We start from the raw sequence: 18,365 nt of genomic DNA, 5'->3' as shown, positions 1-18,365 counted from the left end.
TAAGAATTTACTGCAAGGTGAAACCATTAAAGAAGAAACCCTGTCACACTACAACTGTGAACTTGAAATGTCAGCTGGGGTAGGGATTACAGCCAAAGGCTTCAAATAAGTTGTTGCTTATACAGTAACTAACCAAAAGCAAGTTACAATACTTGCCATTTCACAGGTATCCCAGTTAAACTGGCTGAAAAAGGGGGAGATTAAGATGCAGAAGAATTACTTTCTTTTTTTCTACTAGATTGGCAGGAGATTGAAATGAAAAAAATTAAAAAAAAAAAAAAATTAAAAAAATCACTGCCAGCCTTTTAAAATAAGACCACAGAAAATTTAAGTCTTGGAGAGTCACCCTAGTGGTGTCAATAACACCAGCTCAAGGATGGTTTCAAATCAGGGGCTTAAACCAGAATTGGAAACAAAAGGGGGAAACAGCCAACCATTCTCCCACATCCCTACACTGAAGCTGCCTGACCCACAATGGGCATGGGGAGGTAGCACTCCAGGCAGGCTTGACGTCCATAATGTTCACATGCCCATCCAGGCCGTTCTGGTGAGCAGATGTTTTATGAATTCCAAAGGAAACATTCTCAGTCACTTTCAAACTTGACAGAATTGACTTGGGTTGATATAGTGCCCCCACGGTAGCTGCCTCGTTTTTTCTTTGTCTTCTCATGGCGGAAAGACTTGCCTTTAGTGAATTTGAGGATATTGTTAGCCTTCTCACCCCAGTCACCAGCTGCTCCTTTCTGTGAGAGTTGAAGGGGGAGAGGAAAAAGAAATTCAGGTCACTACCCAAGAGTCAAGGCAATGCTTTGCACTCAACCATACCCAGCACACTCCACTACATTAACACTGGAGCTGATACCACCCTCCCATGCACCTTCTGCCAGTGCTCACACGCTTAACAGCACCTCCTGGTGGAAAAAATTTCCACCAAAAAAGCTCCCCACAAGCACACCGGGGCTGCTCTGCCAGTATTTGCTGGGGTCAGGGTCAGGCATCACTGTAGTGGGCACTACCTAACTCTACCTTTGCTTCAAATGAGTTATCAGCAACACGGGCATCCACCTCAATTTCTTCTTCCCTTACGCGGCGGAATGGAGAGGCTGGCTGTTAAAGAGAAAGAAAACGAGATAAGAGTAGAGCATACACACACAACATTCACTTAGTGACAACCTCATCCTGCAAATATAGAGTGCTGCTCATGTCAGCTTAATCTTTCTCAGGTTTATAATTCTTTTCCTTCTTCAGATCAGGTGGCTCAGGGACGCTCCTGTGCAAGCACATCCAATCAACCTTTGCCACAGTAATGCTATGCACACACATGTACTCCCTAGGGTTCTCCAGACAAGGTTCAAGTGCTTGAAGAAGGAGCAAAACTACAATTAAAGCTGTGAGACCAACCTCCCCCCAAAGCCCCAAACATGCCTACTAGTTCAGGAGGCAGAAATGCCCCTGGGCTGCAGTCACCCCAGTCCATGCTCACTCACCCGCTTCACCTTGGGAACTGTGTGCGGTGTTTTGGCTTTGATCTTTGCCTTTTTCCTGTGTGGTGTCTCTGGCTCCTGAGCATCTTTCCTCTTTTGTTTCTTCCCGATTGTGCCTGTTAGATGTACGGTAGCAAAACTTCAAAGGGAGTAACTACAGTATTGGGAAAGGTAATGGCATCTCCTCCCAGAATGCAAACCCAATTTTGACACAAGTGTGAGAAACAGTCCCTGCATTATCTTACTCAGAAAACAGACGGCTATAACAGACACTAATAGCCATTCTGGGTCAGCAAGGACTTTGCCATCCTAGCCTAATGGAGACAGATAATTTTGTGGAATAGGGTACCTCTACATTTAAGATTTAGCACACTGGAAGTTCTGTTTCTTAAAATTTACTAGTTCTTGAACCCTTACAGTATGCACTTGCACAAATCATTAGTGCATTCAAAGCTGGTTTTCTCCTGGAGGAAAAAAGATTGAGACTGTGCACTGGGACATTATCCATGGTGTCCTACTCAACACAATGTCCTCCAGCACTCTGCCTTGCTGTCACTAACAGTCACTAACATATGGATCCACATACGGCAACTGACAACTGTACAGAAGTGTACCTAACCTTACCATAAATTGCATTGCCAGCAGATATACAGTAGAAACAAAAAGGATCACACCAAATGAAAAACAAGCCATTCCTTCTCAGTACTGCACCAGATGGCATAAACTAGTAACGCATAGAGACTAGACTCAATATCATTTAGGAAAGATCCTCATTCATGTTCAGCTCAGTAACGCTACCTGACAGACTATGGGTAATACCTCCATTGACTTCTCTAGTCTCTTCTTCAGAGCTGCTTTCACTGCTGCTACTGCTGCTATCAGCTGGCTTAGACTTCAGGTTGTTTGCTGCTGGTGTGGATGCTTTTGCCTTCTCTGTGGAGACAGCAGTGTTAGAATTGCTCTGGGCCCCTTTTGCTGCCTTTTTGGGCTTCTCGTCCTCTTCACTGGAACTATCGGATGAGCTGCTACTACTAGAAGCAGCTGCCTTCTTCCCCACAGTTGCTTTTGCTGTCCCTGTAGATTTGGTGGCTGGTTTCACTGTAGATTTGGTGGCTGGTTTCACTGCTGGCTTCTTTTCTTCTTCACTGCTTGAGCTATCAGTGTCAGAACTGTCTGCTTTGGAAGCTGTGGTAGAAGGTTTGGACACCGGCTTACCCACTTTGCCAGCTAATTTAGCTGGAGTGGCTTGCTTCTTCTTTGCATCCTCAGAGCTGCTGGAGCTGCTATCTGAATCAGAGCTAGTTTGTGTTTTCTTTGTGGCAGCTTGTGACTTATTTGTTGCAGCTTGTGACTTATTTGTTGCAGCTTGTGACTTATTTGTTGCAGGGGCTGCTGCTTTAGTTGTGGGCTTCACGGGGGCCTTCTTGTCAGAGCTATCAGAATCTAGAATGGAAAGAAAAAAAAATGATCAAGGCTAAGCCCCATTCCTTGAACATAAAGCTAACACACAGATTCCATGTTGATACACAGTGCACTTCACCAGCTACTTGAAACAATACTGCCACAGGTATTCCTGTCCAACTGCACTATCATACCCTGCCTAGAAACATGGAGGTCTGAGCAAGCACAACATGCATGTGGAAATTCTTCTTTTCTCCTACCCCAATACCTGAACTGTCTGAGGAGGAACTGGATTCTTTCTTCGCTTGTCCAGGCTTGACAGATACTTTTGCTAGTTTTGAAGTACTCTTCAGCACAGGTTGTTTAGCTGGGAGTTTATTCCCTACCTTCTTCTTGTCATCCTCAGAGCTAGAATCTAAACACAAACACAAAAAGAATGCTCTTTAAATGACTGAACTTTTGGTGTAAGTATAGAGCTCACAGGGAGTGAAAATCAAAAGCGGTTATGACTCAAGGGCTGAGTGACTAGGTAACTGGCAGTAAGCAGCATTTGATGAACATCTGGATGGTGAGGGTCAGCATTTGTCTTTCCAGATTATCTCCTTTGTTGGGAAGCAGTGGAAACATGCGGTTTTAAGTTTTTCACTAATGCATACACAAGGAAGCACATATTTGGAGAATAAGGTCAAAGACGTACAGAAGAAGGGACTGGAGAAAGTACAGGTATCACGAGGAACAAACTCAGGAAGAAGAAACCAAGAAAAGAAGCTAGGTGGTACAGATCAAAGAACAGGCAACAAACAAGGAGATAAAACTGACAAAGCAGGGAAACTGACGCAGCAACACTTCAGTATCTCACTTAAGCTTTCTATTTCCTGTATTAAATGTTTAGCAGCAGTCTGAGGATGGATTGGAGACTCCTGCATAGAAATATGCCTTTGTATTGTGTGTCACAGGAATCTGGAATGCTAAGCCTGATCTATTCCAACATTTATGAACACTAACAACAGTAATCAAAACCTTGTATGGTTTTGAAAAACTAGGTGACAAAACCAGAAAACACGTAACTGCTGTCACTTGTTGGAAGCGCTAGAATATGGGAAGACACCCATTCTAAATGCTAGCTTTCTGCAGACAGACAGGCTGCTGCCACCTACAGTCCCTGATGTGGCACTAGCAATGTTGAGATACACAACTGAAGCACCCTGAACTTGGAGGAGAGATGCAGCAAGCACATAGGGAACTTGTATAGGAAATGCAGCAGTGCAAAGTTAAACCTGATGAACAGAGGATACAAAGTACATTGTCCCCATTTCCGCAGTCACATTAAGAGAAGGCATCTTTTGAGTCTATTTCGAACGAGTCTATTTTGAACTTGGTATGGCAATGACGTTTTTCATTTCAGAAACTTCTCCCAAACACAATGGGACAACAGAAACCAAAAATCTTGAAGACTCAGATCCTCAAAAAATATAAGCATTAACCTTCCTGGAGAAACCTGATACACATGATGCCCCCCCCCGTCAATCTAGCAATATACAGACCTTCCTGCACTTGCCAATTGGTCTCACAATGGCGTCTCATGGTCAGGCTTCACTTTGCGTAGTACACTGCTGTTTTCCAACTTCACATTCTTGTTAAGATATGGAGACTGTGAAGCTTTTGAGCTTCGATACTAAGGATCTTAGTAGGTACACCGTTATACAGCAACCTAGCCAATAAAACCATTAGCACAAAAACCCCAAAACTATGTACTGAATTACCTGAGTCACTGTCAGAACTGGATTCATCCTTCTTAGTAGTCACAGCTTTTTTTTGTGAGACAGGTGTTTTTTTGGCTACTACTGCTTTGCCTGCAAAAGTAAGCTCAAAATTAAAAGGCCACATCCACATTAAACCTTTGCCCCAAGATCCAAATTTTTCCAGATGCACCATCCTCAGTGCACCAGTCATTCAGCCAGCACACTGGAAGCCAAGCAAGTACCTTGTCAGCTGCAGTAACAGGCCTGGCTTAAACCAGATCCTGATGACTTTTCAACATGCGCAAAGTACTCCAACCTGCACATAGTTTGGATCCACAGATCGTATCCAATGTTTTTTGGAATGCCTTCAAATTATTCAGAAGTTTCCAGAGAAGCAAATGGCAACACAGACTAAAGTCAAACGGCTTTTTCAAGGAAACCAAGACATATTCAAAACATTGTCTGCACCATGTAGTACTTCCTCTGCAGAGTCCTGTCCTCACAACATACCTGCTCCACCCTTTGGGGTCACCTGCTCTGCCTCATCACTACTGTCTGAAGAGTCACTGCTCTCAGCCTTTTTCACAGGAACCTTGGCAAGGCCTTTCTTGGTCTGTGTAGCCTGAGGAGGTGGTACAGCACTGTATGGACCTATGAAGATAGACACAGCATTCAGATGCCTGCATAATAACGTGAGTAGCACAAGAGATTTGTTGTAGTGAGAACAAAGCACTTCTGCTATTTGGCTCCATTTATTCACTGTTTATTTGAAAGGTTACACACACTCTACTGCTACTTCCTGTCTCTACTGTGAACTTAACTCTCCTCTTGGCGTTCACTGACCCAACCACTTCTGCAGAAGTTTCTTCTGCACTTTTATAATGGGAGTTTGTGTTGCCAAAACTTTTCAAAAACCCCAACAAATAGAGGTATCAATTGTTGACTGTTTTCCTCTACTGCCTTCTCAAACCCTCTAGTTAAGAGACCAGACTCAGTTTCAGTGTGTGATCCTCCACACAGATCATCTCTCTACTGGAATCTTAAAAGCACTGTACTGAAAAGGCCCATTTAGCCCGTCAGTTGGACTGCAACTGAGTAGCCCTGGGTACTTCACCAAAAAAAAGAAAAAAGGGGGACCCCACCCACCCAAACTCTCAAAGCCTTAAAAATGCTTGAATTGCTTCAGCTGCAGAATAACAAAACCACTGGCAAATTACTTCCCAAATCCTAGCAGTCAGGAAACCTGCAAGAATGTACTTAAAGGCTACTTGCATTGAAGACATGCAAACCAAGCAGCATCTGTCACAACCTCTCGCACCCCATGCCTTGCTGAGGGAGGAGCTGAATTGTAAGCTTAGCCTCAACAGCACACATGAAGAGAGCTACTGTATTTCTGGTTCATGGTACCACCATCACCTGGAACCTTGTGTGCAGCAACAGTTGCCTGTGCCCTGCACATGCTTCTCTCAAAACAGTGGGACTAGCAGAAAGAATCCTCCTCCCACGTAGCAGCAACAGTATTTAGTACTTACCAGGCTTCGGCTTTTGTTTTGCAGGTGGCTTTTCATCATCTGAACTGTCAGATGAGTCCTCGCTACTAGAACTTTCTTTGGCACGTTTGTTTTTTCCTGGACATGCTTGAGTGGCTGCGGGTTTTGGCAGAGGCGATTTCTTGGGAACAGCCTTATCACAGGAAGAAAAGAAATTCACATTAAATAATAAGTTACAGAAGTCTTGTGGGAAGAGCTGGATGTGGATCTTGTTTAACTCTATATCCCATGTAAGACAGCAAATTTTGAAGACAAAGTGAGAAAGATTAATGAAAATTCTCGAATGTAAATTTTAAGAAATATATGAGCATCATCTTTCTGGCCACTCTGCTCCTGTTTCTGTTGCGTGCATCCCTAAGGAGGAGCTCTTCTGATCAAGGGGCACAGAACTAGCTGAAATGATAGCAATTACATGATAGCTGATTAAATACAACTCTGATTATTTTTGTGTTGCAGAAAACATTTTTAAACTCCCTAGTGGAAAACTCAAAATTACAAATAGCTAAGCACAAAAGAACATGCAAAAGTGAACATATAATAAAGATTACAATATGGTTATGACACAGTGATATATTTTCATGTAAAAGGAAGGAGCAGAGGAAGTGGTAAGGAGGTATTAGGGAAGACAGCAAATGCACAAAGAGGTGCTAGAATACATAATCCTACTCTATAAGGGAGAAGGTACAAGAACCACAAACGCTGTGCTCAGCATCTGTGTCATCTGTGCCTTTGTCTACAAACTTTGCAGGCCCTGTGGGACAGATAAACTCCGTCTTACTAGACTTCTACAGGGTTCACAAAGCTTTTGACAGCCTAATTTACCTTTTTTGGTGCAGTTTCTTCCTCATCAGAATCTTCACTACTACTGCTACTGCTTGCTGCCTTTCCATTGACCACCTTGGTGGCTGCCTGGGCAACTTTACTTCCTTTTGAGATAAGCAAAAAGGGACATTAGAAAATATGCTACAGCAGATAAGGGGTAATTATACTCAGCATAAAGTACCACAGAGAGAAACAAATCACAGGAAGCCAGTAGGGCAGATTAAGAAAGTACTGCAAAGCCATTGTTTTAACCTAGTGCAAGCTTAGAGAAAGCATTAGGATTACTGATTACAACTGCTTATGCAAACAATGCAGCATCTGGGACCAGATGTTTTATTTGCAGTCAGTTCTACTCCTATTCCATATCAGAAGCAGACTGGAATGGAGCGCAAATGGCAGTGTCAGCAGATTGTCAGACTGCTGTTAACACATGTGCCTTTGTACGTAGCTACAGCCCACACCAGCCTATATCCTGCCCTGGCTTTTTTGGTTTTGCACTTCGACTCATGATACACAATAAGACATACCTGATTTAGGTGCTGCTGGTTTTGGTGGCTGTTTCTTTGGTGCTTCTTCATCTGAGCTGCTTGAGTCAGAGCTGGAACTCTCTGCTTTCTTCCGAGGCGGGATTTTGGTACCAGCTGGCTCCACCACAGGTTTTGCACTTTTCTAAACATCAAGAGGGAAAGGTTATTAGCCCTTGTAGCCATGAAATAGTGAAAAAGAGCTTAATAAGTGGAACACATGTACAGATAATATAAACAGCTGTCTTTGAAAGATATTATAATTTTGACTTGGAAATGCTACTCTGCCTAATGGTTAGGGCCTGAAAATCTCTGGATAACAATTCTGCTCTTGAAAACCTCCCAGCAGCCCATGGGAGACTTCCTTTGCACCTCAGACTCCAGTTGTGTTCTGCTTCCATAAATGGCGCAGCTCTGGGGCTGGCACTGTTCTCTTCCATCTCCAGACCAAGCTCATTTGAAGACAGAAGACACTGACTGGGCAACTCTGGATGGTCTCCTCTAGCATACACTGGCATCATTCTTCCCACCCCAATGCTTCTCAAGACCTTGACTGCAGCAAGAGAAGGTTTGCTTTTTATATAGGCACCCATATAAAAAAAAAAAAAGGTAAAAACTTTTTTTTGTGACTGTAAATAAATATTTCTCCCAGAAAAAAAAAAGAAAAAAAAAAGTAAGCCCTGGCAGTCTGAGGATAAAAGCAGGGAGCAGGATATGAATCAAAGTGGGTGCTGGACATTAAATCATCTTCCATAGCATCAGTTCAAATGGCACACCATCCAGTACAGAAATGTCTTCTTACGTTGTACCTGCAGAAGCCTAGGCTTCTAGCCTAGTTGAAGTGAGCCCAGTTTCAGAGAGAACTCTGCTGGTCAAATTTGCCATTATCTATCACTGTCAAATATGCGTGAAAGAGGCTGGAAAGAAAAGCTGACCTTTGCTGGCTTCTCTTCCTCTGAGTCTGAATCATCACTGGAGTCCTCACTGCTGCTCTCTGACTTCTTGGCTGGAGGAACTGCTTTTGCCTTGGGCACAGCTGCTGCTTTAGCTGCAAATAAGGGAAAGCACACATTGATAATAAGTTAATTCACGACTTTCCTGCACCCATATCCTGCACTCGTGTGTATCAGGGCAAAAGGATATGCTAAGATAATTAAACCATGAATGAAGCTCTTAACAGTGACTTGGTTTCTTCAGTTTTAGCCAAATCTACTCCCTTCTGGTTACTGACTGCTTTTATTAACATGGGACAAAAGAAATCGTTTTGCCTCAAGTGAAGTGTACACCATGATTCAGGTAAGGCATAAGAACAATTCCAGATAAAAAGGGAAAAAATATGGCTCGCCACATAACAAAGTGCAGTGGAAGGACATATTTTTTGATAACACTAGGACACAGGCTTGAGAGAAAGGAGGGCAGTAACCTCACATAAGCAGCAGGTGGGATACTCAGCGTTTCTCTGGAAGTAAAAGATATCACTACGCTGTATCAAACAGGTCACAGTGCCCACCAATACAGAAGGTCCTGATAAATCTCAGCCATGCGGGAATTTTGTCAAATTATGCGTATTTAAATAGATGCGAAAGCATTTAAAAAGCCTGAACTGGTTTTCCTGAAATAACAAGATAAGAAATCATCCTTTAAAGCTCCCAGTGAAACTGAGAATCCCTAGAAAATAGCACAGGGTGGGGTGGGTGGAGGATCATGTGGAGAGTACCAGTCCAAGCTACAGACACTTAGAAAAGTTTTGCTCAATATTTAAATTGACGCACGATTTGAACGTGCTGAAGCAAGTTGGAGTAACCCTGCCAAGACATCTTATTAGTGAATTTTTGGGAAGCAGAATCTCAATAGAGACAAGGTAATAATAATGCTACTTTTATGGCACCTACAAAACTCAATATGGCCCAATGTCTCTACCAGTCTCAGCCAAAAGAGACGAACTGAATGGCTAAAACTTCCTAGCGCACACAAACCTTGATGTGCTTATCTTAAAACTGGATAAAGAGATCTTCCTCAGCTAGGATGAATGTACCTCACATGTCTCTTGCAAGTCTTTTGCCTGTGATAAATCAATGAAAACCTAGTCCTTGATAGCTGTTGAAGCACCTCAAATGAGCTGCTCAAGCCGAGCTCTATATCCCGATGAGGATCCAATGCCAAACACAACCCTGGCCTGCCCTAGGGCCTCTCACAAACCCCACCTGGTTTCTTGGCTGGGGGCTTCTCATCCTCCTCGCTGGAGCTGTCATCGCTGCTGGAGGACGGCTTCCTCTTCGCCTGGGAACCGTTGGGAACAGCCTTTCTCTTCTTGGCCGCCGGAGACCTACAGCGAGGAAATCCAAGGGCCGGAGAGCGGTTGGCGCCGGTGCGAGACCGGCAGCATGGCAGAGCATGCCCGCGGCCTCTAAACCCCCACCCCGGTAAGCTTGGCCCCCGCGGCCGGAGGGACACTTACTTCAGCCAGTAACTATAGATATCCAGGAGGGAGGCTGCGTTGGGGTCTTGCTCCTTCTAAACCACGAGAGAAGACGTGTCAGTCGGTCAGCCACTGGGCCGCGCTCGCTCCCTCCCGCTCCCTCCCCTCCCCTCAGCCTCACCCCGCCGCTCACCGCCGCAGCCTCCTTAGCGAAGGCGCGCGCGGCGCCCTCGAAGCGGTTCTCGCGCAAGAAGGAGAGCACGAAAGGGAAGAGGTCGCTGGGCACCGCGCGCCACTCCGCCATGCTGCCCCGCCGACACGTGCCGTCCGCGCGCACGCGCGAGCAGCGCCACGTACGTACGTACAGGCGGGCGCGGGAGCGCCTTTCCGGCTCCGCCTTCACCGCCATGTTGGCCGGGCTGTGAGGGGGCAGCGGGGTCCTAAGCGCTTGGCAGGCTGGAGGTGTGGGTGTGACGGGCGAGTGAGTCGTAAGTGTTTTCCTGGTGAGAAAGGAGTTAGGTCCCGTTCAGTGGCTCTGATTACGTCTGCCTGAAGGCATCGACCAGAGCGGGAAGGCTGCTTGTGGGGCAGAGGCAGGCTTAGGAGGGGAGGAGGCGGTAGGAACCCGGAACATCTCTGCAATGAAACTTGTACTGTGCATGTGGCATTGGAAGATGGAAGGCTCCACTTCACTTAAACCCCGTCCCCCCATCAGTCTACTCTTGGCTGTAATCCATTTTAAATATGGTCACGGAAAGGAGAACGGTAGACAGCCGAAGGAACGAGGGTGCTGCGTGGAGGATAACAAACCAGTAGCTGCGGACTATCTCAGTCCTGGTAGTGGCTTCACCGATAGAGTGCACTACTACGTAGCTTGAACACGGCAAGTAGAACTAGGTGTTGACAAAATTAATCAGTCCCAGGAAAGGTGAGCCATGTAAGATGAAGCCAGAGAGAAAATTAGGAATAAGATTACTTACAACATAGGTTTAAGGAGTATCAAGAAAGTAAGGCTGGAGAGAAGACTTAAAACAGACACACTTATTAATTAGGATAAGCATGTACTGAATGTCCAAGCCTGGGCTTAAATTGAGCTCTTGAGCCTATGGACAAAGGGTAGGTGTCGAAGCCCCAGGTGAGGCTGATCAGGACAAACGGCCTGTTAGAGTTCTCATCTCTCCTGATAAGGAGACTTTGTTCAGCTGTTGTATATTGCTGTAGCTTTAAATTAGTCATTTTTCCACTGGAGTTTTTTCTTCTGTGAAATTAACAGTTGCTCTGATGGATGTAGTGCTCTGTTCCTGCCTTTATGATGGGGCTTTAAATTTTTTTTACTGCTCCTTTCAATTGAGTGTACTGTAAATCCTGCTGAGTGTAAAGGAAGAAGAAAGTCACACTTAGAAAGTCCTGAGTTAGGGCTGCCAAGGTTAATCAAGCAGCAGTAGTAGTAGTAGTGCAAGTAGGTAGGTAGTGTTACGCCTTTCACATTTCCCATACCTAGCCCTCTGCTTCTGATCACCTCTAGATGCTGCTGTGCCGTGCGTGTGGGTTCTGTCCCTCGTGTGCAGTTGGGTAGTGCCTGCTAAATGCTCGGGCAGGCTGTGTGCGCAGCAGAGCACCCCTGTTGGTGGTGTCTGCAAGGTGCTGTGTGTGTACTGCTGAGGAAATGAAAAGCAGCTCATATAGTGGAGGATTGTGCTGTAAGATACTGACGCTTCGTGCAAGTGCTGCTGCCTGTAGCGTAGAAAAGGGACATTAAACTGAGGGGTTATTATGGATGGGTACTTAGTTTTCAGATAGCCCCGATCTGGCCTGCCCCTGTTGTATATGGGATAACTTGCTTGTGTTGCAGAAAGGAAGCTGTTTCCAGGAGCCAATTCTCCTCTCAGTTTTTGTAGCTTCCATCCACAGTAAGCTACAGCTGGAAGCTTTATCTGCAAAGCTCAGCACAAGATCTGCTCTTTTGCCTGAGAAAGGAAGAGATGTAGCTATTGCTGATAAACTGTCCTTATTTTAAGTTCTGCTGTCTGAATTAACTGCTATGAGGAACAAGGAGAATGAGTGTGTTTCTGGTTTGCTTTGCTTCTTGCCTGGCTAGTATTTCCCTCTCCTGCCAGGCCTTTGCCAGTGAGGTCTGTTCCCACGTGCACTGTGACTGCTTCTCTTTGGAGCTGTTTAGCTGCATTTGCTGTGTTGTACCTGCAGTTGTCCAGGTGACCTGGCTGGGCAGTAACCATGCAAAGAAAGCTATTTTGTTCTTACATTCCCCAAAGGAGTAGTGGGAGATCCTGCTGCTGCTTGTAGCATACTACTTCCTCCCATCACATGCTCCTCATAGGTCTTCAGCCCTTCCCCTTGGCTGGCATCTCTTTTGTTAGGACTGCAGGGAGAGCTATTCACCTCAGAAGAGAGCATTCTCATGAGAGGTCTCTGTCACACTCTGGCCAAGATGTGAAAAGATGGCACGGGTATTCAAGCAGTTACTGAGTCCCTTCCATGTTACCCCTCAAAAAATACCTAGCAAAAAACCCCAATGGCTCCAGGAAGAGCAAACCTTGCCCTTTTCTTTGGACAGGGATAAAACAGATCCTTGAGAATAATGCTGCAAATGCAATGGTGTTCCCATGCTGCAGTGAATTGAAGGAAGGAATGGTCAGACTCGGGAGACAGTCAGCTTTGGGCAAGTGTGGATGAAGAGCTCTCTGTTTCTTCATTTTGTTCTTAACTCATTACAAACTCTGTGACTCTTCCTTCCCTTAGGCCAACGTGAAGGTGCTTTTGCGTCACTTTGTCATCTGAGTTCTTTGGTGGAGGTTGCTGTGAACAACCTCCACCTAAGCTGAAACAACAGCCTAGCAGTTATTTTACCTAGGCTCCTTTGGGAAGGCTCATTAATTTCACTTTAGTTTCCTGTTGGCTTTGTATTGATTAAATAAAATACATAGCACCATAACTGACACTAATCCATACGAGAAGCCCCATGGGTTCCCACAAAGCAGGAAGCTGACTCTGCTAGCCCTCTAAGGCTTTAAAGAGCAAAAGAATTTAAAAGCTAGTTCCAAAGAGCACGTTGAAATCCTCATCTAACATCAGAGAGATTATTTTGGTTTTAACATTTTCTTCTGAAAGTTAGAAGATAAGCAAGTTTATGTGGGAAATAATGTAGAACAATCATTATAAAGCCGTATATCCATGGTTATCCACCTGCTTTACTAGTTCTTAGTACATGTGTATTATTCCATAATAGTAAAAGAATTTGGCTAGAGACTGTAGTTTGAAACTAGTAAATTTTTGTCCCTCACACAAATCCCAAGCAGATTCTGTATTTGCACCCTTCCCCGGTTCCCAGGTGTTCTTTATTCTATTGTGTGTTTTGAGGGTGATTCAGATGGGAAAGTACTGCTAGTACTTTCTTACTGTGGGAGCAAACACTCTGCTTCTGGAAGGCAGGCTGTGGCACACAGTTTGTAAGCTCCAAGTAGGTTTGGGATAAAAAAGATTTGGAGGTCACAGGAGAGTTTGACCAACTTTTAAGTCAGAGTTGATTAGTAGGAAAGAGTTGGTTCATTAGTGTTTGTAACCAGCTCTGTTTCAACATTAGTGTTTGTGACATTAAATAAGCTGCAAGCACAATGTCCTCTGACTGCTTGGGGAATGATTGTTTGGGAATCTGGCTTGTAAGGTATCTGCTTTTGTTTTGCTGAAGTGCAGCAAGAAAAGACTACTAGTTCTTACCAAAGATGTGTTTCTGAACACAAATCAGTGCAAGTTTGCAAAGGATCATGCAATTATTTAGGCAGAATCTGTTGCTTGTTTCTAGCAACAAAATTAAATTGAATCTTACTCTCTGAACTTCAACAGTGTCCTTTCACTGCTTGTTTTCCCTGTACTCAGACATGAGCATGGTCATACAGAGTCAGGTAAATCTTAAGTTAAAAGACAGCATCTTCTAGAGGGAAATACAGAACATCAAGATGCATCATTCTACATGGAACTATTTGTTTTCCCCTAGGAAAACATAAACCTCCTTACTCATAGGAGGCAGAATTCAAAGCCAACTTTAGGGGTGTACATGGATCAGGTCTTGCTTGTTCTCTTCCACAACTATTGCTCTAAGTGTCTTGTGACTAACGATAAGGAGTTTCTGTATCACCATAATACATAAACATTCCTCGCTGTAGCGCTGTTTGCTCGGCCAGCCATGGAATGTGTGATTGGAGCCAGCTGGAATTTCCCTCCAGTGGCAGGAGGCTCCCGCTGTGTACCTGTCTGGAAGAGGCATGCACCGCTGGCTTTGGCTGGGCCGGCCCGGAGCCGCCCTCTGCCCAGCTCTGCAGGGGGCGTCGCGGGCCGCCGTGGCTGCCGGGTGCCCTCCCTGGCCGCGGGAGGCGGAGCCCGGTGCAGCACCCGGCCGGGGTCGAGGAAGTGACCGTCTGTGGGGGGGACTCGCCGTTCCGGCGGTGATGTGAGGGGAACGGAGCGGCGCCTTCCTCGCGAGTCCCAGACCATGGCGGCTCCAGGTAGGTGCTGCGGCCTCTTGTCCCGGGAGCCGGGGGAGCGACGGGGTTTCTCTGCCCCCCGCGAAGCCCGTTCTGTGAGCGGGCTGTCTCGCCCGTTGGTGCCGGTAAGTGGGGGCGTAGCGGAGAGTCGCGTCCTGTCGCTACTCAGTACCCGCTCCCGCCTGCGGGACGATGCTGCTGCGCGGCTCTGCTCGCCTCTGTTCTCGCTGCTGGGGAAGGGGGAAACGGGGTGTCTTCCCCGAGTTTAGGGGAGCCCGGGGGCTCTTCAGAGCAGCGGAAACTCCCTTGTTCCCAGCCAGGTTGTTGCGCTTTATGCCTTATCTTTCTTTACTTGGCTTGAGCACAGGCAGGTGCTGATAGAGCTATGCCTTCAGTGTACTTCAGGTTGGCAGCTCAGCTAGCTCTAAGGGAGGATATTTTGTACAGCACTGTGTCCCTGTTCAGTTTGGCTGGTTTTCAGCTCAGGTGTTTCTCTGTGATGTTTTGCAGAGATGTTCCTAAATACTAGATCTTCCTAAATACTGCTTTATCCCCCTGCATTTGCATACTTGCTTTTTAGGATATGACTTGATGCCCCTTGTGACACAGTGCACAGGATCACAAACAAACTGAGCTAGTTTGCCATCAATGAAAATATTTTAGCCAGCACATGTTCAGGTAGAAGTGGTGAGTAGAGCTGGAAACTCCAGGGGAGAAGGGTTTAACCTATATTGTGCAAGCCTTGCTAGTGCCCAGTTTGCAAGTTCTCCTCCCTGCACGGAAGTGTACGTGTTTTATCTAAAAAAGGAAAAACGTGCTATTCTCAGGGTGTGAAGTAACATTCGTGTTTCACTGGCGCGTATCTCCTTGTGATGTAAAAATAAGTTAAACTGTGGCCTCAGGAGACTTGTGGGCAAAACTACTCTTCTTATAAACAGAAGGTGATTTCACAGAGACTCTTAAAGTAGAACAACTTAAGGTCCACATATCATAATGCAAATCTCTTGTTCCTATCACTGAAGTTTGGCTTGCAAAGCTTATCTACTTTGATTCTGCTATTTTCTCTTGCTTTTTGTTTAAAGCAAAGGTTTTCTGTTCCAGTCAAAGTGAGAGGTCTCTCTAGGATGTTAGTAATTATTTTGTGATCACTGTTATTTTGTTATGTATTCCATTTAGACAAAGAATGCATTCATCTCCTCGTACATCACTTAAATACATAAAATTTAGGCACAGAAATATGAAAAATGCTGAGGACTTAATGTTAATGGCCTACCACCTCCTGGAAATGCTCTCTCTTTAAGAATCTGATTATTAAGGCACCTTGGGTTGGGTTTTATTTATATCACAGCTAATTGTCTTTAATAGGAAGTGAGTCCTCCTCTACCAAGGATTGATATTTTGGGCTGCCATATTCATGTATCCTCCATACACATGAATCTGAAAGCAATTTGAGAAGTTAGCTTTAGAGGCTACGTAGTGACTTCTCACTTAGTCACAATTCGGGGAAGATTTGATCCAGTAGATAAAAATAAATTTGCTTGCCATTGCGTATGGTCATCTGAGTGGGAGTAATGGATTTCTCTGTCAGTTTTTTACCTCGTCTGTGAACAATGAGAAGTCATGGTCTACACAGAAAAGCTGTGTAATTATTATTAGAGACCCTAAATTGTCTTTATAGGACCAACAAGTACAACGGAAAACTATTTATGATCTGTAAATTGAAAAAGCTCAAACGTTTTGGCTTGTACAGTGAAATAATAGGTAATAACAGTTGATGACATCTGATTCAAATTTGGGAAGTGTTAACTGGGCAAGATGTAGTCTTACCCAGAGCAGATATGCCAGCTTCCTGCAGTATTCTTTAGCTATTGCAGTGGTAATTAGAACCTTGCAATATAGTATTAATCCACTATCCCATGTTTGCTCTGGACTCAAGAATTGTCACCTCACTTCTCCCAGACATGATCTGAAGATGACCCTGATCTGTTTGCCTCTCAAAGAGGGGCTATGAAAGCATGAGACACTGTATCTCTGTAGGATATTTTTATCCTCTTGCCGTGGGTCTTCTGTGATTTTTGGCTGAATTGCTTCATTCCCTTCCATGCTGTTTATAAACCGGGGAAAGCTTTGTATCATGTTCTGTCTCTGTGCTATTTATTCTGTGGGCCTTCCACCACAATTAGCATTTCTACAGTACTAGTCTGTAATCTCATCAGTCTTTTAGCATTGCTGTATAATAGAGTGAGCAACTAAGCACTGAAGATGCAGTTACAGCAGAAAGAAGATATTGGTAAAATTTTGTTGTAAAACTAACAAGGTTACACTTGAGAGGATAAAAAAAACTTTTGAAACCGTTAGCTGGTGCAAATCTTTCTCCATCATGCAATTGCATATACTATTCATATCTTTTTTACTTGAATTTAGGGCTTCCTTGTGTTTGCTTTTCCAAAACCAGCCTGTTGTCAAAGCATCCATCTAAGGCCAGGGTTTAAAGAAATACAATGCTTGGTGTTCACCTAGGGGTCTCCTTATACGTTTAAAATAACTGGAACATACATTATGCTTCAAAGTGTGCTCTTAGGGTTTTTCTGTAACTGATATGTGACAAGTTGCAGGAAAAACTCCCCAAAACATGCTGTATTCTGTATTTGTTGCACTTTCCCCTGAAGACTGTGCAGTAGTTTGTACTGCAAAGGAAAGTAGTTGGTTAGACAAATAATAGCATGATCTAGAAAAGTAAGTCCTGTGTCATCCTTCTTTTAAATGGGGATGTGGCAGTTGAAACTATTTCTGGACTTTTGTTCTTTGAAACAGTCCTATTGCTGACTTAAGCTTATTTAGCTCTTCAAGATCCCCTTCCAGTATTTTTGCTTATGAACATACAGAATTTCCTTGGCTATAAAAGTGGAGTCAGTAATTTTATTTCTCAGTTCTTCTTTTAAAAGCGCTGTTCCTCAGTTTATCCTAAAAGTGTAAAAGGCCGAGGTAAGAGGGCTGAGAAGAGCATGCACAGCTCTGTTGAGGTGAATGGTTTGCCAGTAGAGCAATACTATCTAGGGAATCAATACATTTCCTAAACACTAGGTAAAGTTCCTTCCTGCAGGTTGCAGAGGCTACACTGCTCTGGGTGGTGTTGTCTCTGGGGATATAAATGGTGGCAGGGAACTTGCAGAGTCTGTCAAGTCTGCGTCTTTTGCCTACGTATTGGGGAAGGGAAGCTTCTTGGATACTTAGTGCCCCTACAGTGCAATGCACTTTTAAAATCAGTGTCTCCCCCACCCTGCATCCCCCTCCAAGCGCAGCTGCTTCCTTTCATTGAAAGATTGGAGAAGGTCCTGTTTGCTAACAGGCTTAGTTGTGAAAGCTGTGCTCTTTTAAAAAGGCATGGTAGGATTTGGTGTTCCATTTAATAGAACATTAAAATGCTCTGGAGGCAACTGCTGCTTTCCCCAGTGTCCAGAGGTGGGACTTCCCTTGGAGGCTGCCAGGGTGGGACTTTAGGAGCCCTGGGCATACCTTGGGGAGCTGCTGCATCATCTCCCTGTCTGATGAGGTTTGGCTCAGCTGGCTGTGCTGTAGGGTATGGTCTCCATACTCAGCAAATAGTTGCGCTGTCCTTTCCCACGGTGCTGTGTGTGCATCAACATGTGGCATTGGAATCACAGAATACCAGGTTGGAAGGGACCTCAAGGATCAACTGGTCCAACCTTTCTAGGCAAAGCATGACCTAGACTAGATGTCCCAGCAGCCTGTCCAGCTGAATCTTAAGTGTCCAGCATTGGGGGAGTCCACCACTTTCCTGGGGAGATAATTCCAATGGCTGATTGTTCTCACTGTGAAAAGTTTTCCTCTTGTGTTCAATTGAAATTTCCCCAGGAGTAATTAACTTGTGTCCATTACCCTTCATCTTTTTCATGTGACGCC

At 44.7% G+C, this 18,365-nt stretch overlaps 2 protein-coding genes across 5 annotated transcripts in view; one reads left to right on the top strand and one right to left on the bottom strand.

Annotated features, from left to right (window-relative positions):
* Positions 1-303: 303 nt before the first annotated feature.
* Positions 304-10,295, bottom strand: NOLC1 (nucleolar and coiled-body phosphoprotein 1). 4 transcript variants are annotated; one of them, XM_061358722.1, is made up of 15 exons: positions 10,124-10,295; positions 9,982-10,037; positions 9,728-9,849; positions 8,459-8,571; positions 7,527-7,668; positions 7,000-7,103; positions 6,160-6,310; positions 5,138-5,278; positions 4,649-4,738; positions 3,154-3,300; positions 2,871-2,927; positions 2,304-2,828; positions 1,488-1,600; positions 1,027-1,107; positions 304-743 (listed from the first exon to the last, which is right to left on the bottom strand). In XM_061358722.1, the coding sequence occupies exons 1-15, from the start codon at positions 10,244-10,246 to the stop codon at positions 585-587; spliced, it is 2,124 nt and encodes a 707-aa protein (XP_061214706.1). In that variant the 5' UTR covers positions 10,247-10,295; the 3' UTR covers positions 304-584. The 4 variants fall into 4 exon arrangements, with proteins under 4 accessions (XP_061214706.1, XP_061214704.1, XP_061214707.1 ...); XM_061358720.1 differs by having other exon boundaries at positions 2,304-2,927; XM_061358723.1 differs by lacking the exon at positions 5,138-5,278.
* Positions 10,296-14,329: 4,034 nt separating this feature from the next.
* Positions 14,330-18,365, top strand: part of PIK3AP1 (phosphoinositide-3-kinase adaptor protein 1) — a 45,973-nt gene continuing 41,937 nt past the window's right edge. Inside the window, exon 1 of the mRNA XM_061358715.1 lies at positions 14,330-14,462. Coding sequence (XP_061214699.1) covers positions 14,450-14,462 — 13 coding nt within the window. The 5' untranslated portion in view covers positions 14,330-14,449. The remainder of the gene's footprint in view (positions 14,463-18,365) is intronic.

Source organism: Neopsephotus bourkii, unplaced genomic scaffold, assembly GCF_033783945.1.
Source record: "Neopsephotus bourkii isolate Nb327-2 ecotype Australia unplaced genomic scaffold, CSIRO-AGI_Nbou_v1 NB_951, whole genome shotgun sequence".
In the NCBI taxonomy this organism is placed as follows: domain Eukaryota; kingdom Metazoa; phylum Chordata; class Aves; order Psittaciformes; family Psittacidae; genus Neopsephotus; species Neopsephotus bourkii.
The sequence above is the reverse complement of the archived record's forward strand: the minus strand, read 5'-3'. Positions and strand labels throughout refer to the sequence as shown.